The 20,527-nt window shown below is 32.7% G+C and overlaps 1 protein-coding gene across 9 annotated transcripts in view; it reads right to left on the reverse strand.

Moving 5' to 3' along the window:
- LOC128179706 (uncharacterized) overlaps positions 1-20,527 on the reverse strand; it is a 51,424-nt gene that overhangs the window by 1,650 nt on the left and 29,247 nt on the right. For 6 of the 9 annotated variants that reach the window (XM_052847235.1, XM_052847230.1, XM_052847238.1 and 3 more), the window contains exon 2: positions 6,050-9,225. The exons of 1 other annotated variant lie outside the window; for it this stretch is intronic. In XM_052847235.1, the coding sequence (XP_052703195.1) occupies positions 7,820-9,217 (1,398 nt within the window). In that variant the 5' untranslated portion in view covers positions 9,218-9,225 and the 3' untranslated portion in view covers positions 6,050-7,819. Of the gene's footprint in view, positions 1-6,049; positions 9,226-9,783; positions 11,304-11,382; positions 11,626-20,527 lie in introns of those variants that run through there. 2 more of the 9 variants (XM_052847234.1, XM_052847237.1) reach the window with 2 other exon arrangements.

Consider the following 20,527-nt stretch of genomic DNA (forward strand, 5'->3'; position numbering starts at 1 on the left):
GTTATAAATAGTGGACCACATTAATAATCATCAGACGTGTAGCAAAGTCTAGAGACAAATAGCTAAAGGCAGAACATGCTTTATGGGCCTAGAGTTTGCAAAACGTCTTATTATAGGAAGCATGATGTATATTTTTACTCAAACTCATGTCAAGAATTTTACTCCAAATACGCCACATATACCTTTAAAACAAATCATTACAAAATACATATATCTTTAAAAGTTTGTAAATTTTCGATCACTGAGATATAAAGTCATAGAAATATGGAGAACGCAAAGATTAGGAGGATCTAGTTGGAATAAAACAAAGTGATAGATATGTATTTAGGAGTAAGCTCTTAAAAAACGTGTTGTTTTACATATTTTTGTGATATTAACAACTGATATTTATACAGATTGATTTAACTACGAAATTGTATTATGATTGTTTCATCGTTGTTTAGATTTTTTCATGAATAGTTATAGAAATAAACAAACTATATTAGATTCTGATTTAAACATAATCAGAAAATTCTTATTTTGCTTTATGTGGTTTTTATTAAAGTTAATAAAAAAAAATGTCACAAATTTGCGTATATTGACACTAGTAACCGATTAAATGCTCAAAACGAGTTGTGGTAGACTGACTGACAATTTCGAATCGCTTGTCAATCCTAGTGAAGATTTAAATCTTAAATAAAATGAGAAAAAGCTAGCGCTGCAACATATAATAAAAATAGGAATCCTTACTGCATAATGGCAGTTATGAGTATTATTATTTTGTTAGTAGTTTAAAAATTCATATCCAACACAGAAGTACGATTTATTCGAGTGATGTCTCCTTGTTTTGTATGCAGTAAATTTAAGGATTTTTTACACACTGATTGGTGAAAATGTGACTGGGTTTGCTAACGCCATAATAACTGATTGTTTTAGTTTATCTTAATCGAACAAGTATTTTAAAGCAATATGATTGCTGATTTTGTTTCTTTATGTTCTACAGAAATTGCAAAAATATAATGGTTTTTAAATTTCTGTTGGCCTTTTTTAGTGGGAAAAGCGTTTAAGAAGCCTTAATTGAAGCAAAATTGAATTAATGTCTCCTGTGCAAAAATTGATCTACTATATATTTCTTAAAAGATAAATCTTTCTTCTAACAAAATATAAAGATTTTTATCAAATCTTAAATATCATAAACGTATAAGTTACAGACGTATCATACTACAAGTTTTTGCAACAAAATGAATTAATAAAAAATGCAGCTCATATTGCTTTAGATATTATAAATAAAAGTACTGATACATTTGACTTTAAAAGACCATGGTCAGGATTTATTTTTAAAAATGATTGATTTATATTTGTTATTGTTTATGATGCGTCACTGTAGTATTCACAATGGTCAGCTAAAATTTAATGTAAATACTAAGATATGAAAGCGATATATAACTCACATTTCCTTGGTAGTATAAGTAAAGCATGTTCTATGTTTTTGTGTTCCTTGGTTTTATATCTTATATTCATATAATATTTATCTCTATCTTTACTTTCTAGTTTTTTACTCATTCTTTTGTTTTTATCTTCAGCAAACCAGATGAAAACAAAATTATGACAAAAGCCTTTTTACGTGTCAAAGAATTTTTAACACTGTTTTTATCTGATAACTTGGCAACAAACAAAATTTAGCTGACCAATATGAATACCTTAGTAAAGTATTGTAAATATTAAAACTTAAAAACTAAAGTTTGAAAAATAAATCATAACTATGCCCTTTTAATGAACATTTTTGTATTTTTGATTTTATTTATGAAATAAATGATTTATAATAACAACAAATTGGCGGATCAATGAATTTGAAAATTTGTTTGTTCGGCCGCTGATAAGGATTAAGAAGGATTGTCGTTCATAATATTAGTTTTTTGAATGGTTCGTGGATTTGCCTTTACATGGCTTGTACTGGACTATTATTTGAAAGCCTAGAATGCTCCTTCGAGATTCGAAATTCGACATTCTATATCCAAATTTGCCAACCGAATCATTCATTTGGTCAACTGTATCTTAGCGACACAATGTTGTTTAAATAAGATCAACATTGTATGCCCTTATTTACTGTTAAATGCAATTTTATCTATAATTGATGAGTACTTGTATGACATTTCACAGAGTTGATGTAATTTAGTATCATTTAATTGGTAAGAATACTGTGTTCTTTGCGAATCTAAGTTATTTTGCTCGACCTGAGTGTATTCCATCTTCGTAAGTTTTAAACCCGGCTGTATTTCACCCTAAATACATTTAATTGCACTGATTAAAATATGTTTATCTATCATCAGTCTGGTATCAGCCATGAATCTAAAGATTAATGTTTATTTTGTATACAAAAGGTGCATGCATGAACTAATAATTGAAAATCAGTCATATCTAGATTAAGTAATTTATACAAAAATTTTAATTATTCTGAACGTCAGAAATCGCATGTAAATAAACTTGCCTTACTGACCAAAATGTTGGGAATAGCTCTATATAAGAAGTACTATAATGTATTTTCATAGATCAAATCGACATAAATTGAAAATCGTTTTAGTATATACATGCATGTAAACGGGCAACAAATTTAAAATTGATTTTAAAAACATAACTGACATGTGTAACCTTTGGGAGGAATACTATTCAGATCTTGCGTGCGAACGACATTGTCCAGGTAAATTCGATGATAACTTTAAAAACTACATTAATGAAATCGTAGAAAACATCGATAACAATCTAAACTATCAGGAAAAACCATTCACGGATCAAGACGCTATAACAGTTGAGGAAATAAAGCATCATATTGAAAAACTCTCAAAAGGCAAAGCCCCTGGACCAGACTTTCTTACCACCGAGCACCTGATATACAGTGGTCATATTCTTATTGAAAAACTATGTCTTCTTTTTAATGCTATAATGAGTGAAAAGTATGTACCCGAAATGTTTAAAGTTGGAAAAATTATATCTATCTATAAAGGTAAAAATAAGGATAAATGTGATCCTACTAATTACAGAGGTATTACATTGACATCTGTAGTGAGCAAACTGTTTGAAAAAATAATTCTATCAAGAATTGAAAATGACTTTGCTAATAAAAATGTATCATTCCCACATAATTTGCAATTTGGGTTCAGAAGTGAATATGGTGCCATACCAGCTTGTTACGTCTTAAAAGAAGCAATAAGTTATTATGTAGATAAAGGTTCATCAGTATTTTGTGCATTTCTAGATAATGAAAAAGCGTTTGACAGAATTTGGCATATTGGTCTCCTATATAAACTATATAATCTTAATATTGACTCATGGTTATGGCAAATTATAAAATACTGGTATAATGGCAGCAAATGTTTTGTGTCATTTTGTGGTGCAAACTCCAACTTGTTTAAAGTTTTACAAGGTGTAGGACAAGGAAGGGTCCTAAGTGCTTTTATGTTTCTTGTTTACATTAATGATTTGTTATCTGAAATTTGCCAAAATGGTAATGGTCTTATTTTGGGTGATATACACATACCAGGTATTTTATTAGCGGATGATACTGTTTTAATGACCAACTCGCCAAGGTCTTTACAATGTTTACTAAATGAAGTAGAAAAATATGCATATACTTGGAGACTTCATTACAATCCAAGTAAAAGTGTCTTTATTGTTTTTTCCAAGACACAAAAATGTTCTGTTTCTTATAGTATTAGATTATTTGGTAGTGAAATTCCTCAGTCTGATAACACTGTTTATGCTGGCTGCCTTCTACAAGCAAATATGAAAACTGACAAGCTAACCGAACGAGTGTGCAAAAATGCAAGATCAAAAATCCACTCATTATACTCTATTGGTGTTAATAACTCCGACATTCATCCAGTTGTGTCTGCCAAAATATGGAAACGTGTTGTGCTACCCTCTGCCCTCTACTCCTGTGAAATATGGTCGTCACTGACACTCACCGACATGCAACTCCTAGAGTATGTACAAAGACACTTCTCCAGAATCATTCAAGGATTTTCCAAATTTTCTCCGTCGCTCTCCAGCATCTCAAATATTGGACTGTGGACCATGCAAGGCTACATTGATAAATGCCGCTTATTGTTTTTAGGGAGACTACACCGATCAGACCAAAACTCTTTACAAAATCGGATTTATAGGTTTATTTCTGATGTTCATGTAACTGAAAAACTTTTTGCAACTAAAAACTTGTTACAAACAGCTAAGAAATATAAGCTCTTCGATGTGTTATTTAACGACTGTAATATTATTTTTAACAAAAAAGAATATTCAAAATTGATTATCAAAACAATTTGGGCAGAGGAAGAAAAACAATGGCATAGCTCTCTTTGTGTGAACCCTGAACTCTCTTTTTTTAGTAGAATACATACGAATTTGTGCCCTAATAAGCTTTGGCAAATTGCTAAAGAGGAACCCTCAAAACGACTGTTGATCAACTTTTTAGTTCAAGTTTCATCAATGAAAACTGTATGTAAAACTTGTCCTTTATGTTATAAGGAAACAGATAGCTATAATATGCACCTTGTTTTAAGCTGTTATAATCTTTTAGAAGACAGAGATATTATGCTTGAAAGCATTTTAGAATTTCTTGATGTCAACGAATATATATGGTTTGAAAATCAAGACCTAGAATTACAGTTTTTATCCCTTATGGGATGTGTCAATGGTACAAGTTTTGAAAATATATCGTATACAAAATGGAAACAGATTATGTTAATCGTTGCATTTATGTTGTATAAAAACAGAGGTTTCTTTGCAATAGATTGTCGTAATTTATAAATGTCTATCAAAATATGTACATATATAAATATGTTATGTTTCTGTTCTATTTTCACTTGAGTTTATAATTTGATTATGTAATACTCTCCATTAATTTGGAGGAAATAAAGAATATCTTATCTTATCTTATCTTATCTTATCTTATCTTATCTTATATTTTAACTGTATTTAGCTCACCTGAGCTGAAAGCTCATGAGCTATTTTGATCATTTTGTCCGGCGTCCGTTTTTTGTCTGGAAACTTTTTTGCTTTATCGACTTTCTCTCCAGAAGCACTGTGCCGATTTTTACCAAACTTGACACAAAGCAATCCTATGTAAAGGGGATTTAATAATTTAAATGAAGGGTCACGACTTCTTCCAAAGGGAAATGAAAATTATTGAAAAATCTTCTTCCCAATAACCATGTAGCCTGTAGCTGAAACTTGTGTTGAAGCACACTTAGGTATGGAATTTAAGTTTGTTCAAATCATGGTCCCCGGGGTACGGTAGGGCCACATTGTGGGGTTGAATTTTTACATAGGAATATATAAAGAAAATCTTTTTAAAAATCTTCTTCTCAAAAACCAATAAGACAGAGAAACTATAACTTAATTAAGTGCAATCACCCCAAGATAGTGCAGATTCAAATTTGTCAAAGCCATTATCTTCGGGGTTAATTAGTTTGGGTCCATATTGGAGGGTAGAATAACATAAGAATATCAATTTTTTTTCAAAACTCTTTCACGTTTTACATGGGAATATAAAAATTTGAAAATCTTTCTGTAAAGGATCTATGTGTTAATATTTTGTATATGATTCTATAAAGTTGATTTTATTAGGGCTAGTGTTGCTCAGATGAGCGATGTGACCCATGGGCCTCTTGAAATGCCATTATACAGGAAACAGTTATGAAATTTAAAATGCCAAACAGGCAAATCGCTGAACAACAATGTCATCTGATACGTTTTGATACCATTCAATGCAAAAGGTGATCAGCTGATACACAATCCTGCTAATCTTTGATCTCGTAACAATTTTGTTAAATCCTCAAATGAATGCATAGCTACTGATTCCATTAAAAGGAATTTCAACCGTGTATTAATATCCCTATTAATTTGGCAGCATTCAAACAGCAGGGAAACATTTATCTTCAGAGTACTTCGTTACCACATTTAAACTGCATGACGAACAAAAGAGGAAATAGATATAATTGAATCTATTATAAATTTTGAAGGATAGTTAACTCACTTTAGGTTATGTAGTACCTACCTAAATATCAATTGGTATATCTAATAAGTGGAAAAATAGATTTATTACATAAAAGTTGAGAGAAAAGCAATGAAAACACCTGATAATATAGTCTTGTATAACCTCCTTGGTAATTATAAGAGTAATAGTGATCAGAGGTCACAAAACGTGGTCACTTAATTCAGAGAGAGAACGACACTACACCAGGTGTTTCTGTTCATTGGATAATAGGTAGGCATATGGCGTTATGTAATTGAATCAACATTAAAAAAATAAACATTTCCATTGTATGGTAACAACATTATTAAAAAAACATTAAAATATGAAAGCACGTACTTAATAATATATAAAATAGAAGGAAAACAATAAGCACAAATAATCAATGGCACATGCGTAATTGTAATACATTATGCATCAACAAGAATAAATACATTAATTATCTAATACAATCAAATTTGTAAAACCTCAACAAAGCAGGTAAAAATGCATAGAACATGTATATTCAGAGTAAATACGCAGGTAAAATTGGCAATATATGTGTAAGCATAATTTAACTAAATCCAAACATGAAGTAAATTAAAAACAGCTATCTGGCATAAGCCCACATACATGTTTCTGGAATGTTATATAGTCTTAATCATATATGATTGATTAGATGATAAATATAAATATAATCTGTTACAATGAACAGAAACGAAAAATTGGGAGAACTCCTGGCTTGGGATGCAGTTCAAACACTTGATAAACTGTACGAACACAAACAATATCGATAACAGGCATGGCATGAAAGACTTTTGGAAGGAAAAGCTGCCATTTCTGTAGAGATAATTTATATACAAGGGTCATTAAAAAAGTTAAGAAGTGTGAAAGCATGCTATAAACGGAATAATAAATAAAAAAAAATACCACATATCAAGTGAATTCATGTCATGACTCAGTTTAAATGCAGAATAAAATAAAATATTCAGAACTTAAATATTCAGAATTTTAACGTAAACCGGGACATTCAGTCAAGTAAATTCTGATTGAAGGTGACTTAATGACATAGCTTTAGCCTTACCACCTTGTCACATTCAAAGACCATTCAATTATAGTTTATCCAAAAATATTTAGGCAGCACGTTTGGACGATTTTAAATTACAAATACACATACCTGTGAAAAAAGTGCAGTTGAAATCGATGAAAGGGAAAATTTCCAAGATATCTACATTGACTGATTATCATTTTTCACTCGAAAAAAATCACAAGAACGAAAACAGATTTCTTACGGAGAATGTTTACATCTTTTATCCATTCAGAAGTTACTCGGAATACCTCGCGCAATTTTTCAACGTTATCATCTGGGCTTGCTGCAATACAAAATTCCCTTAGATGTCACATTTTTAGCCGTGTATTGAAACCTTATAAGCTAAAGGGAACGTATTAACTGAGAAATATTGGAAAATGTTCATACTTTTGAATGAACAGGTTTGAACTCTGAAATATTTATAAATATCGAGGAAACAAGCAAAATGTCAATCGCGGATATCTTGGGACAGAGTATGGAGTTCACTTGACTGAATGCTCTTTGTTTATTTATATTCAACAGTTAATATAAATTGTCTAATCCTTGTGACTTGCAAACAATAACTATAAAAGATAAACGGCTACTCTATGTCAGCCTCATATATACATTGTATGATATACACAAAATTATCTTTTCTCCCCTACTATATACCTTACTAACTATCAATGATATGAAAGCGTTGTTTGCATAGAAATTATTTTCTGTGTTGATAGATTAAAACTGCTAATCTTTGTTGTTTGCAAGAACTAGCTATGCCCTTTTTGAGCCTTGCACATATTCAAAATAGTATTAGACAACAATCTGTGAACCACAGAAGGAGGGACATATGTGTAATGATTTGTGAATTCGTTTTTGCTCTCCACATTTTGCCAGTGAATGTAATGAAGATTTCTCCATCTTGCTATTGCCCTAAAATGGGCGTTGTCGGAGGACCAATATTTGGGGTAGATCTCTATGAGTCCTGCGTGTTTGGGCAGGAAAAGTGCCAGTGTTAGGCCCGCCCCGTGCATGCCTATCAGAATGTCCGTGTTAACAATGGCAGATAGCTGGTCAGTCATACTCATATTTTCCGTCTGGAAACTTTCAATTAAATGGTTGGGGTACAACTTAGCGACGGAATCTTCAATTTCTTTCTCGTTTTTGACTTTGCGACTCACAGTTCCTTTTGGATTTCTAGGATGAGCAACATAATCTCGTCTCCAAAGAAAACGAATCAATAATTTATCACAATTCAATATTTTGTTGTCTGGAATGTTGTGTTTTCCAAGAAAAAATATTCTAAATGGTTCAATGTGTGGAATTGATGGTAAATCGTGATGATACATGGGACTTTTATAACCTTGGATATTCCATATAAGAGTATCGAAGTGAAGTGCTTGCTGCAGCTGACCAGCTCGCACAACTCTTCCGAACAAAGTTGTCCAAACTGTGTCTAATCCTCCTAATGGATGGCTATCAACGAACAAAATATTGGCGCTTAGACTCCGAACATTGAAGAACACGAGCATAAGGAATGCATTATACCAGTCGGTCATTGTGTGATAGACATTGGCGTACTCGTATCGAGTCACGGCGATAGTCAACGTGTTGATGTACTCACGTGACGTAGTCTCTAAGGCAGGCCTCAGGACCGAGATCCACTTCACTAAGTGATCTCCTCTTTTAAACCTGTAATTGAATACTTCATCATCTTTACAGTTGATTTGGAAATATCCAATTTTTAGGACAAGGAACTCCTTCTCTTCTGGCTGATTAAGCACGCGTTCAATAGCCTCGCCTCCTAAACGACCCGAACTGAATGATGGATCAAGGTAAGCATTCCTTAAGTGAGCAAATAAATTATCATAGCCTATAAAATTATCGTCACAGAAGGAAGACTTTGCTTTTGACCATGCGGTAAAGGTTTTGTCTGGAGCGATTTTAAGACTCGAAAAGGAGACACTGCCAATGGCATTGACAGAATAGTATCGGGTGTGTGGTAATGTCTGTTTAGGTGGTACGTGAGGATGTAGGCTAATCTGGTTATTTTGATGGTTATCATTTAGCTGTGCGACTCGTTCGTAGACATGAGAGTGAATATAATATATGCTGACTATGTACACCAGAAGGATCACAGTCAAAAAGTACTTCCAAGGAAATTTCATTCTGCATCCTGAAAAGAAACAACAAATTACTTATCAGAATTTGAATATTATATTAGTTGTTATTAGTAGAAGTAGTAGTAGTAGTAGTAGTAGTAGTAGTAGAAGTAGTAGAATTGTTACGCATTTGAAATAAGAGGCCAATGGACCATAACAGACGTGAACAACAGATTATGATTTTAACTCGGAACTAAAAAATTAAACGATGGTGTAATAAATATAATATGATAATACAAATGAGAATAACTGTATCTTAGTATCGTGCCTTAGTACCTCTTAGTTATTGTACATAAGTAGTAGACCCATCTCAATAGAATTTCTTATGACTTATGAATTTCTTACACTATATGCAATCTCTATAAATCGATCGTAAACCTTGCACCACTGATTGACGTATTCAGAAGATGTTGTAAAGAACATTCTATTGCCTTTTACATCCAGGGCGGTTAGCTTGCTGCATGTTTTGAGTAAGTTAACAAACTATGTCGGTGAAGCAGACTAGAGAAAAGTTTGTCATTTAAGCAAGTCATTTTTGTTTCTTTAGTTGTCAAACCTCGCCTGTTGATTACCTTTTCATCTCATTTACATTGATGTTTTACTTCATTCTACAAACATACAGAGCCTCCTGTCAGTTTTTATATAAATGCATTGAGTAAATGTTTATTGTAATGTTCATCGTAATCTTTAATGATACATATAAAAGTGAAAAATCAGTACACAATATTACCCTCGAACGGGTAGGACTAGCTAATTAGAAATCCCTAAAGATATGTAGTCATGGTCAGTTTAACTAAAACGAATGAAGACCCAACTATACAGCACCATCATGAAATTGTTGCTACTTCACACAACCCCCTCTATTGATTGGACCTCGTAAAATACATGTTTAGATTATCTCTTTTCAAAGGATAGAACTTTATAGGAGCATTACCTTTTTGTACAATCCCATTCAGATTATCTTCACCTAAGATACATTTTACAGAAAACAATCACATACGCGCTATTTGATGTCCATTCAACAATTTAACAACCTGTGGGAGATTTTTTCAGTAAGTCATCCCAGCAAAGCAAAGAATTGTTTATACTCAATCACCAAACTTTAACTCGATTATCAAATTAAATCCATCGCAATGAGCGTTCAAAAATTTAATTAAACATTGGTTCTTGTTTAAATGTATCTTTTTTTGTCTGCAAGCCAGCTTTTAATTCGAAGTTAAAAGAGGTAAAAAGAGAGACACAAATCAAATCGTCATGTTTAATAATGGACTAATACTCAGTCAGCATTTAAAAATGTTTTGTAGGAGTTATTGGGTTTTATTCCTTTTGATGCTTTGTAAAGCTAATTTTTGGGGGTGTTTCTTTAGTTATATCACACACAGTTTTTAGTCTTAGGGTGAAACTTAACAAACTAATTTTAAGAATAAATCGTTTAGCCCTTGTTTTAAGATAAATTGACTCCAATATTTTTGAGTGTTAGATGAAGCAAGGAGAATACCCCAAATTTTTCTAGTGAAACATACATTTGAAATTTTTTAATTTTAACGTTATATTTCTTTATTTTCTTCTCAGTAATTGGCTTTTAAAGCATATTTGAAAAATTATGCCCCCTTTCGACACCGTAAAAAGATGCTAGATGAAGAAGAAAATAATAATTCACTCTCGTAGCATTCAATAGCTCAGGCAACCTTACAAGAATTTTTCACCAAAATCGTGACTCGTTTGTTTTCTTAATTGTCGCTGCAAGTTGAAATCACTGACCTACGGATAATTAATCATTGATTCAGACGAGGTCACTTAAAGCCAAAGTACAATGAGTTCTGTTTCAAACGGAAATGCACTAGAGAACATAGACTATGAGAGTGAAGAAAGTCAATATTTTCCTTTCCGGTGTCAAAAACATCTCCTTATTACTCAATATCACACATACTTAAGATTAAAATAACAACAGCCACGTCAGAAAACAAACTGTAAGCGCATAATGAAAAGACATTTTCTTTTTAAAATTGATGCTCGAGACGTCTGCAATCAACAGAAACATGCTATTGTTTGTAACATCAATTGGAAATACACAGTACACAGAGAGAGAGAGAGAGAGAGAGAGAGAGAGAGAGAGAGAGAGAGAGAGAGAGAGAGAGAGAGAGAGAGAGAGAGTGTCTGAACACACTTACTTCGTCTGGCACAGATCACCCCCTCATTCTCGTAACACGACGTGCTTGGTAAACAATAACATATTCTCTACAGACGTACTTGGTAATTACTGGCCCACTTCCTGCACTTGATAAAATACGACACGAACCATTGTTTAAACTAAGTCTTAAATAAAAAGCATTGGCCGACTTCTTTGTTTAATAATTAATTTGATCCTGACTTTTGATAAGATTTGGGGGTAACTTATCACAGCCTGTAACACCCTATCTTGTATGCAGTCAACTTACATACAGGGAAGATAGTGCTGGCAGAGCGTGTCCGTTGCCGACAGTCTAACTATAAATAGAGTACATTCATGCAACACTATTTTTTTCATTATGAAATACAGCAACCATTGTATAAATTACACAATCTGCATGCAATTTCTCATTGCTGTTCATTTCTGAATTTTCCTGTGTTATCGCGAATGAACATAAAACGACGATACAAATCAACGGGTAGCATCGCTAGCATTGCTATGGGAAATTGTTTGACTATTGATCGATTTTTCTGTACATTATTCCGGCTCTGATAAAAATGCAATTAACATAATAGTTTTTCAATTCTGCAGTACACAAACTATTTTCTCTCTCTCTGTCTGCCTCTCTCTCTCTCTGTCTCTCTCTCTCTCTGTCTCTCTCTCTCTCTTTCTCTCTCTCTCTCTCTCAATCGATCGATCGATCGATCGATCAATAGATAGATAATTTAAATTGCGACAAAAATGTTCATAATGCAAGTACAAATAGATTATACACGTCTGATATGATCGCCATATTTACATTATTTAACTTCCTCAAAAAAAGGCAATAACTATTGCTACAGTTTGAAAGTAAATTGAGTATGAAATCTAGGACTTTCTTTTTAAATGAATAGACTTTTGCTAGAAACACCTTTTTTCAAATTAATTTTTCATGTTAGATGTATCTCATGGGAAGCCACCATATCATTTTTCATTTCATTTGGAAATGGAAAATGATCTGGTTTTGACGATGGCAATTCAAAGTTGAGCAATATAGGAAGGGAATCTTAATTTTGATCGACTTCTCGATGTAAAATATTAAACAGAAACCTTATCGATTCACAGAGCCAATCCTTCTTACTCTGAAATGACCTGGATGGGAATCTGAGAAGCCAAAAGAAAATTCCTTTGTGTTCATATTCTAGTGTGTGCATGCATTTAATAAGGTGAATGCTGGTTTTTAGCAAATTTTGGTCAAGTACACACTACCATATATTTCTACTTGAAGTCAAGAAAAATCCTTCATATACTAACTTCTGTGTTAGTGTATAAGGCCTCCTCAAGCTTTAAATAGATTTTAGATTTTTTTCTTCTATTTCATCTCCTTGAGGAAAAGAGCCTTGTAAGATACAGGAAAACGTTCAAGTTTCACGGCTAAATTGACAGATATTTTCTTCACTATATGATAGTATGTACGAGGGTTGATCCAAAAGTAATGTCACACAGTGCATTACGCCGATATTCAAAGTATGGTCTAGGAGCTACGTTATTGCAGGATGGCAAACCTTGTATATAGCATACAATTATACTTCTAACGAAAAGATCTAAGGTAAATCTGATGGTTAGTTTGTTAACTAGATCTCGTTACGAGTAACGAGTAGGTCTTCCGTCCGATTTTGTTTTCATATGATACGATGAAATATCGATATTCTCTGCCAAATCTGCGATCTTGGTGAATCTAGGTTTTTTGTCTCGAGACCGAAAACGGACGAACAAAAGAGGTTTATGAAAATAAAAGCTAGGTTTTTTTTATACATTTGTTTAGTGTACACCACTGTTAATCATGGAAGATGAAACACCAAAGATTATCAGTTAAACTTGTGAAAAAAATGAATTGTTTGAACTCTTCTGGTGAGTACCGGAAGTGACGGTTGACAAAAAAACCCCGTTAAATATATCTTCAAACGATTGTCTATCATTTATAAAAGTTTGTGTCTCAATCACTTACAGTGACAAAAATCTCGCTGGTATCAATTTTGTAAAAAGGCTAGGTACCAAAGATATTTGAAATCTTGATTGTTTTCAAGTTATCTGTAATAGAATTTACGAGTATCTTGGCCCCTCATTTAAGGGGCCAGCCCCTTTTTCTTGAGTTCAATCGAAAGGTCTCACGAATACTAACATTTTTTGTTCTTACACCCATCTAAAATTGTTGTTCATTTTTGAGATACAAATGATTGAATATATTAGGGGCCAGCCCTCTAGATCCTTAATGGGGACAGACTTTAGAGTTTTGATTAGTGGAATCGATTAGAATCATCAATGCAAACGTTTTCTTTTCTACATTGCCTAACAAAATATGTCTCCTTCTCTAGATATATTGCATCAAAGTTTAAGTACTTTGACCCCTAAAAATCCCTAATTACGTCGTAAATGGGTGTGAAAATGATTTTACCTGATAAATATTGCTACAATCAACAACTTTGCTTCTATGTTGCATTACAAAATTTTGATCGTTTTTAAGTTATTTGTAATAGAGTTTACGAGTGTCTTGGCCCCTTATTTAAGGGGCCAGCCCCTTTTTATTGATTTTGTGTCAAAGAACGTTTAATTATCTACTACTTTTGTAATATATGTCTTAACAAAATATCAACTGATAAAAAGATACAGATGAAAACGTATGAAAATTTTGAATGAAAATTCGTACTCAATTTTCGAGCCCAGGCGAGCTCCAAAAAATGGCGCCACTGGCGTAAAACAACATAATAGTGCACAACTTCAAACTATAGACTACCTATCCTGAAAATTTCATAGTCATATCTCTGATAGTTTTTGAGATCAGCTCTGCACAAAATAGGTCGTGAAAATGTGCAAAATGGCAGATAAATCGGTACCGGAAGTGACGACAGAAAAAATATCAAAAATGTATGAAGTTTACATCAAGTCCCATCTTCTGTGAAAAAATGATTGAAATCGGTCGAATAGTTTTCGAGAAATCGCGTGCACAAAATTTGTGGAAAAAAATAATAATAACTAGATACGATCTCGTTACGAGTAACGAGTAGGTCTTCCGTTCAATTTTTAAACGATACGATTAAAATATCAATGGAATTTCAGAACCCCCCTCCTCCCTCAATCACTCCTTGATAATGTATACGATTGTCAATATCCTTTAAAAAGCGTAACAAAGTGCTTTGCTTTTTCACATATAGCACATTAAATATTTAAGATTTTAGTCCCCTAAAATCCCTAATTATGTCATCAATGGGTGTTGCAATGAGTTTCACAAACTGATATTGTTACAATAAACAACTTTGTTTTATAATGAATAACAAACTCTTTATCGTTTTAAAGAAATATTTAAAAGACATGTACGAGTGTATTGGCCCCTAATTTCCGGGGCTTTTCTCTTTTTTCTTTTTTAGTTATTCAAAAGGTCTCACGAATACTAGCATTTTGTGTCTTCCACCCATCTAAAATTGTTATTCATTTTTTTGATACAAATGATTGAATATTTTAGGGGCTAGCCCTCTATATCCCTAATGGGGACAAACATTGGTCTTTTGATTTATGGAATCTATTAGAATCATCAATGCAAACATTTTCTCTTCTACAATGTCTAACAAAATATGTCTCCTTCTCTAGATATATTGCGTCAAAGTTTAAGTATTTTGGCCCGTAAAAACCCCTAATTAGGTAAAAAATGGGCATGGCAATAATTTTTTTCTGATAAATATTGATGCTATCAACAACTTTGCTTCTATAATGCATTACAAAATCTTTATCATTTTTAAGTTATTCGTTATAGAGTTGACGAGTGTCTTGGCCCCTAAATAAAGGGACCAGCCCCTTTTTTTTGATTTCGTTGGAAAGAACTTATGATTATCTACCACTTTTGTTATATATGTCTTAACAAATTATCAACTGATAAAAAGATACAAATCAAAACGTATGAAAATTTTGAATGAAAATTCGTACCCAATTTTCGTGCCTAGGCGAGCTCCAAGAAATAGCGCCACTGGCGTAAAACAAAATAATAGTGCACAACTTCAAACTATAGACTACCTATCCTGAAAATTTCATTGTCATATCTTTGATAGTTTCTGAGATCAGCTCTGCACAAAATAGGTCGTAAAAAAGTACAAAATTGCCGATAAAGCGGTACCGGAAGTGACGACAGGAAAAATCTAAAAAATGTATTAAGTTTACATTGAGTGTCATCTTCTGTGAAAAAATGGTCGAAATCGGTCGAATAGTTTTCGAGAAATCGCGTGCACAAAATTTGTGGAAAAAAATAATAATAAGAAGAAATCGTACGAAAACTATAAGGTCTTCCGTTGGAAACGGAAGACCTTAATAACTAGATACGATCTCGTTACGAGTAACGAGGAGGTCTTCCGTTCAATTTTTCAAACGATACCATTAAAATATCAATGAAATTTCAGAATTTCCACTCACATTTCACATACAGCACATTAAAGATTTAATGTTTTAATCCCCTAAAAATTCCTAATTACGTCATCAATGGGTGTGGCTATGAGTTTTACAAACTTATATTGTTACGATCAACAACTTTGCTTCTATAATGCATTACAAAATCTTCATTGTTTTTAAGTTATTTGTATTAGAGTTTACGAGTGTCTTGACCCCTTATTTAGGGGTCAGCCCCTTTTTCTTGATTTCTTTGAAAAGGTCTTAAGAATACTAACATTTATTGTTCTTACACCCATTTAAAATTGTTGATCATTTTTAGACACAAATGATTGAATATTTTAGGGGCCAGCCCTATAGATCCTTAATGGGGACAGACATTCGTGTTTTGATATTTGGAATCGATTTAAATAATTAATTTAAACATTTTCTCTTCTATGATGTTTTACAAAATATTTCTACTTCTCTAGTTATATTGCGTCAAAGATTAAGATCTTTGGCCCTTAAAAATCCCTAATTACGTAATAAATGGACGTGGCTATTTTTTTTCTAATAGATATTGGTACGATCAACAACTTTGCTTCTATAATGCATTACAAAATCTTTATCGTTTTTAAGTTATTTGTAATAGAGTTTAAGAGTGCCCTGGCCCCTAATTTAAGGGGCCAGTCCCTTTTTCTTGATTTCTTTGAAAAGGTCTTAAGAATACTAACAATTTTTGTGCTTACACCTATTTAAAATTGTTGATCATTTTTGAGATACAAATGTTTGAATATTTTAGGGGCCAGCCCTCTAGATCCTTAATGGGGACAGAAATTCGTGTTTTGATAAGTGGAATCAATTTAAATTATTAATTCAAACATTTTCTTTTCTATGATGTCTAACAAAATATTTCTACTTCTCTAGTTATATTGCGTCAAAGTTAAAGATCTTTGGCCCTTAAAAATCCCTAATTACGTAATAAATGGGTGTGGCAATATTTTTTTCTAATATATATTGGTACGATCAACAACTTTGCTTCTATAAAGCATTACAAAATCTTTATCGTTTTTAAGTTATTTGTAATAGAGTTTAAGAGTGCCTTGGCCCCTGATTAAAGGGGCCAGCCCCTTTTTCTTGATTTCTTTGAAAAGGTCTTAAGAATACTAACAATTTTTGTTCGTACACGTATTTAAAATTGTTGATCATTTTTGAGATACAAATGTTTAAATATCTTAGGGGCCAGCCCTCTAGATCCTTTATGGGGACAGAAATTCGTGTTTTGATAAGTGGAATCGATTTAAATTATTAATTCAAACATTTTTTCTTTATGATGTCTAACAAAATATTTCTACTTCTTTAGTTATATTGCGTCAAAGTTTAAGTATTTTGGCCCCTAAAAATCCCTAATTACGTAATAAATGGGCGTGGTAATAATTTTTTCTAATAGATATTGGTACGATCAACAACTTTGCTTCTATAATACATTACAAAATCTTTATCGTTTTTAAGTCATTTGTAATAGAAATTACGAACGTTTTGGCCCCTAAATAAAGGGGCCAGCCCCTTATTTTTGATTTTGTTGGAATGAACTTTTGATTCTTTACCTCTTTTGTTATATATGTCTTAACAAAATATCAACTGATAAAAAGATATAAATCAAAACGTGTGAAAATTTTGAATGAAAATTCGTACCCAATTTTCGTGCCCAGGCGAGCTCCAAGAAATGGCGCAACAGGCATTAAACAACTACATGCTGCACAACTCCAAACTATCGTCTACCTATCCTGAAAATTTGATATTCATATCTCTTATGGTTTCCGAGTTTATAGCTGCACAAAATGGGTCGTCAAAAATTACAAAATGGCCGACAATTCGGTACCGGAAGTGACTACGAAAAATTCAGAAAAATGTATTAAGTTTAGATCACGCCCTAACATCTGTGAAAAAATGGTTGAGATCAGTCGAATAGATTCCGAGAAATCGCGTGCACAAAATTTGGAAAAAAATAATAATAATAACTAGACACGATCTCGTTGCGAGCAACGAGGAGGTCTTCCGTCCGATTTTAAGAAAAGGAAATGAAATTGCCTTTGATCTTCATCAACGAAACATATCAGTAAATGCGGGGGGATCTAATTTTGTTCAACAAGTGTTTCGAAATTATATACCGTTCTCGAGATATCTGGAAAAGATCATTTTAGGGGCCGGCCCTATAACTCCTTTAAGGGATCAGGTAACAAAACAATAATGGTTGCATATTGTTAAGCATTCGAAATTTTTCTCCATTTTAATATATTGAAGATCAAACTTTCGGACTTCTGTCCCCTTAAACCCTAATTACGTAACAAAGGAGTAAATAATTGTCATTTATAGGTGTATAGTGTTTCGATGAATATAATTGCTTCTATAATGTATTACAAAATATTTCACAATTAAAAGTTATCATCAAAAGACTTTTTGCCCCTTTAATCCCCTAATTACGTAACATATGAGATTTTTTTAAATCAGATATGGATGCATAACTGGAAGATTAAAATGTTTGCATTTTAAACATATTACAAAATATTTCTCAGTAAAATGCTATGGAAGAAAAACTTCAGAGCCGTTTTGGCCTCTAATTTTAGAGGCCAGTTCCTTTTCCTTGATGTCAAATGAAAGCTCTTTTGATATTAAACATATTTTGTTCAACAAGTGTCTAGAAATTCGTTACCGTTCTTGAGCTATCTAGGAAAGAATAGTTTTAAGGGTCGACCCCTTATCTCCCTATTTGGGCCACAGAACGAAATTATGATGGTTGAATATTGTTTACAACATCATTCTAAGCATCTTTTATTCTATATTGCTTTTCAAAATATTTGTCCTTTTTGTGATACAAGTGATCGGAATTTTGAACTTCTGGTCCCTTAAAACCCCTAATTACGTAACGCATGAATTCTTTATTATTATGAATAGTTAAATAACTGTAAGATGAACATGTTTGCTTCTTAAACATATTAAAAATTACTTCTCAGTAAATTGCTATGGAAGAAAGACTTTACAGCCCTTTTGGTCCCTAATTTTCGGGGCCAGCCCCTTTTTCTTGATGTCAAATGAAAGCTCTTTTAATATTCAACATATTTTGTTCAACAAGTGTCTAGAAATTCGTTACCGTTCGTGAGCTATCTGGGAAAGAACGTTTTAGGGGCCGACCCCTTATCTCCTTATTGGGCCACAGAACGAAATTTTGATGGTTGAATATTGTTTAGAACATCTTTCCAAGCATCTTTTATTCTATATTGCTTTTCAAAATAGTTGTCCTTTTTGTGATATAAGTGATTGAAATTTTGGACTTCTGGCCCCTTAAAACGCCTAATTACGTAACTCATGAAATTATTTTTATAATGAATAGATAAATAACTGTAAGATAAACATTTTTGCTTCTTTAACATATTACAAAATATTTCTCAGAGAAGTGCTATGGGAGAAAGACTTTACAGCCCTTTTGGCCCCTAATTTGAGGGGGCAGCCCCTTTTTCTTGATGTCGAATGAAAGCTCTTGTAAAAATAAATTTTAATTGCTCTACATGTCTTAACAAAATATTTTCGAGATAAGAGATATTTAAAGAAAACTAAGGAAAATCACTACATTTTTTACATCTCAATTTTCGGGTCCAGGCGAGCTTCGGCGCCTTTTGCGCCAGACATAAATAGCTCACTTTAGACAAAACTACAATCATTCGTCTACAATTTCTAAAAATTTGAATTTGATATCTTTTATCGTTTAGGAGGAGTTCGACGGACAAGCTGACCCTCTAAAAATCGCTAAAACGTCAATATCTCTAAAACGGAAATGACGTCATCAAAATAAAAACTTTCTAATAAAGTTTAGATCATTATCTATTAGATCTGAAAGTTTCATGAAAATCGGCCGAGCCATTTCCGAGAACTCGCGTGCACAAAATTTGAAAGAAAAAAAAACAAAAATAATAATGATAGGGAAGAAGAAACCGAAGAAAAACAATAAGGTCCTCTGTTGGAAACGGAAGACCTTAACTAGACACGATCTCGTTGCGAGCAACGAGGAGGTCTTCCGTCTGATTTTAGAATTTGAGATATATGTTCTATCTTGATTTTGCTTTTTAACAGCTAAACATGATTTAGAATAAAAAACAGGGTCTACATTCTAGGGGTCCAGATACTATTTTGTTACAGGTGTAAGAGCTTTGTTCAACAAGTGTTTAAACGTCACTGTTCTTGAGATATCTTAAAAGAAAAAGTTTTAGGGGCCGGTCCCTTATCTCCTTATTGGAGCCGCTGAACAAAATTTTGAACATTGCATGTTGTTAAGTACATCATTTTTAGCATCTTTTCTTCTAAACTGCATTTCAAAATATTTTTTCTTTTTGAGAGATAGGTTGTCATAGTTTTGGACTCTCGACCCCTAAAAAACCCCCATTACATAACACATGACATTACATTGCTTGGATACATAATTGTAAGATAAACATATTTGCTTCTATAGCCTTTCACAAAATATCCCTCAGTAAAGAGGTACAGATGAAAGACTTTAGAGCCCTTTGGTCTCCTAATTTGAGGGGCCAGCCCCTTTTTCTTGATAACATATAAAAGGTCATTTAAATTTCAACGCATTTTGTGAAACAAGTGTTCAGAGATTTGTTACCGTTCTTGAGATATATGGGAAAGAAAGTTTTAGGGGCCGATCCCTTAACTCCTTATAGGGGCCATTAAACGAAATTTTGAAAATTGCATATTAT

The sequence above is a fragment of the Crassostrea angulata genome, chromosome 4 (genome assembly GCF_025612915.1).
Source record: "Crassostrea angulata isolate pt1a10 chromosome 4, ASM2561291v2, whole genome shotgun sequence".
Taxonomy (NCBI): Eukaryota; Metazoa; Mollusca; class Bivalvia; order Ostreida; family Ostreidae; genus Magallana; species Magallana angulata.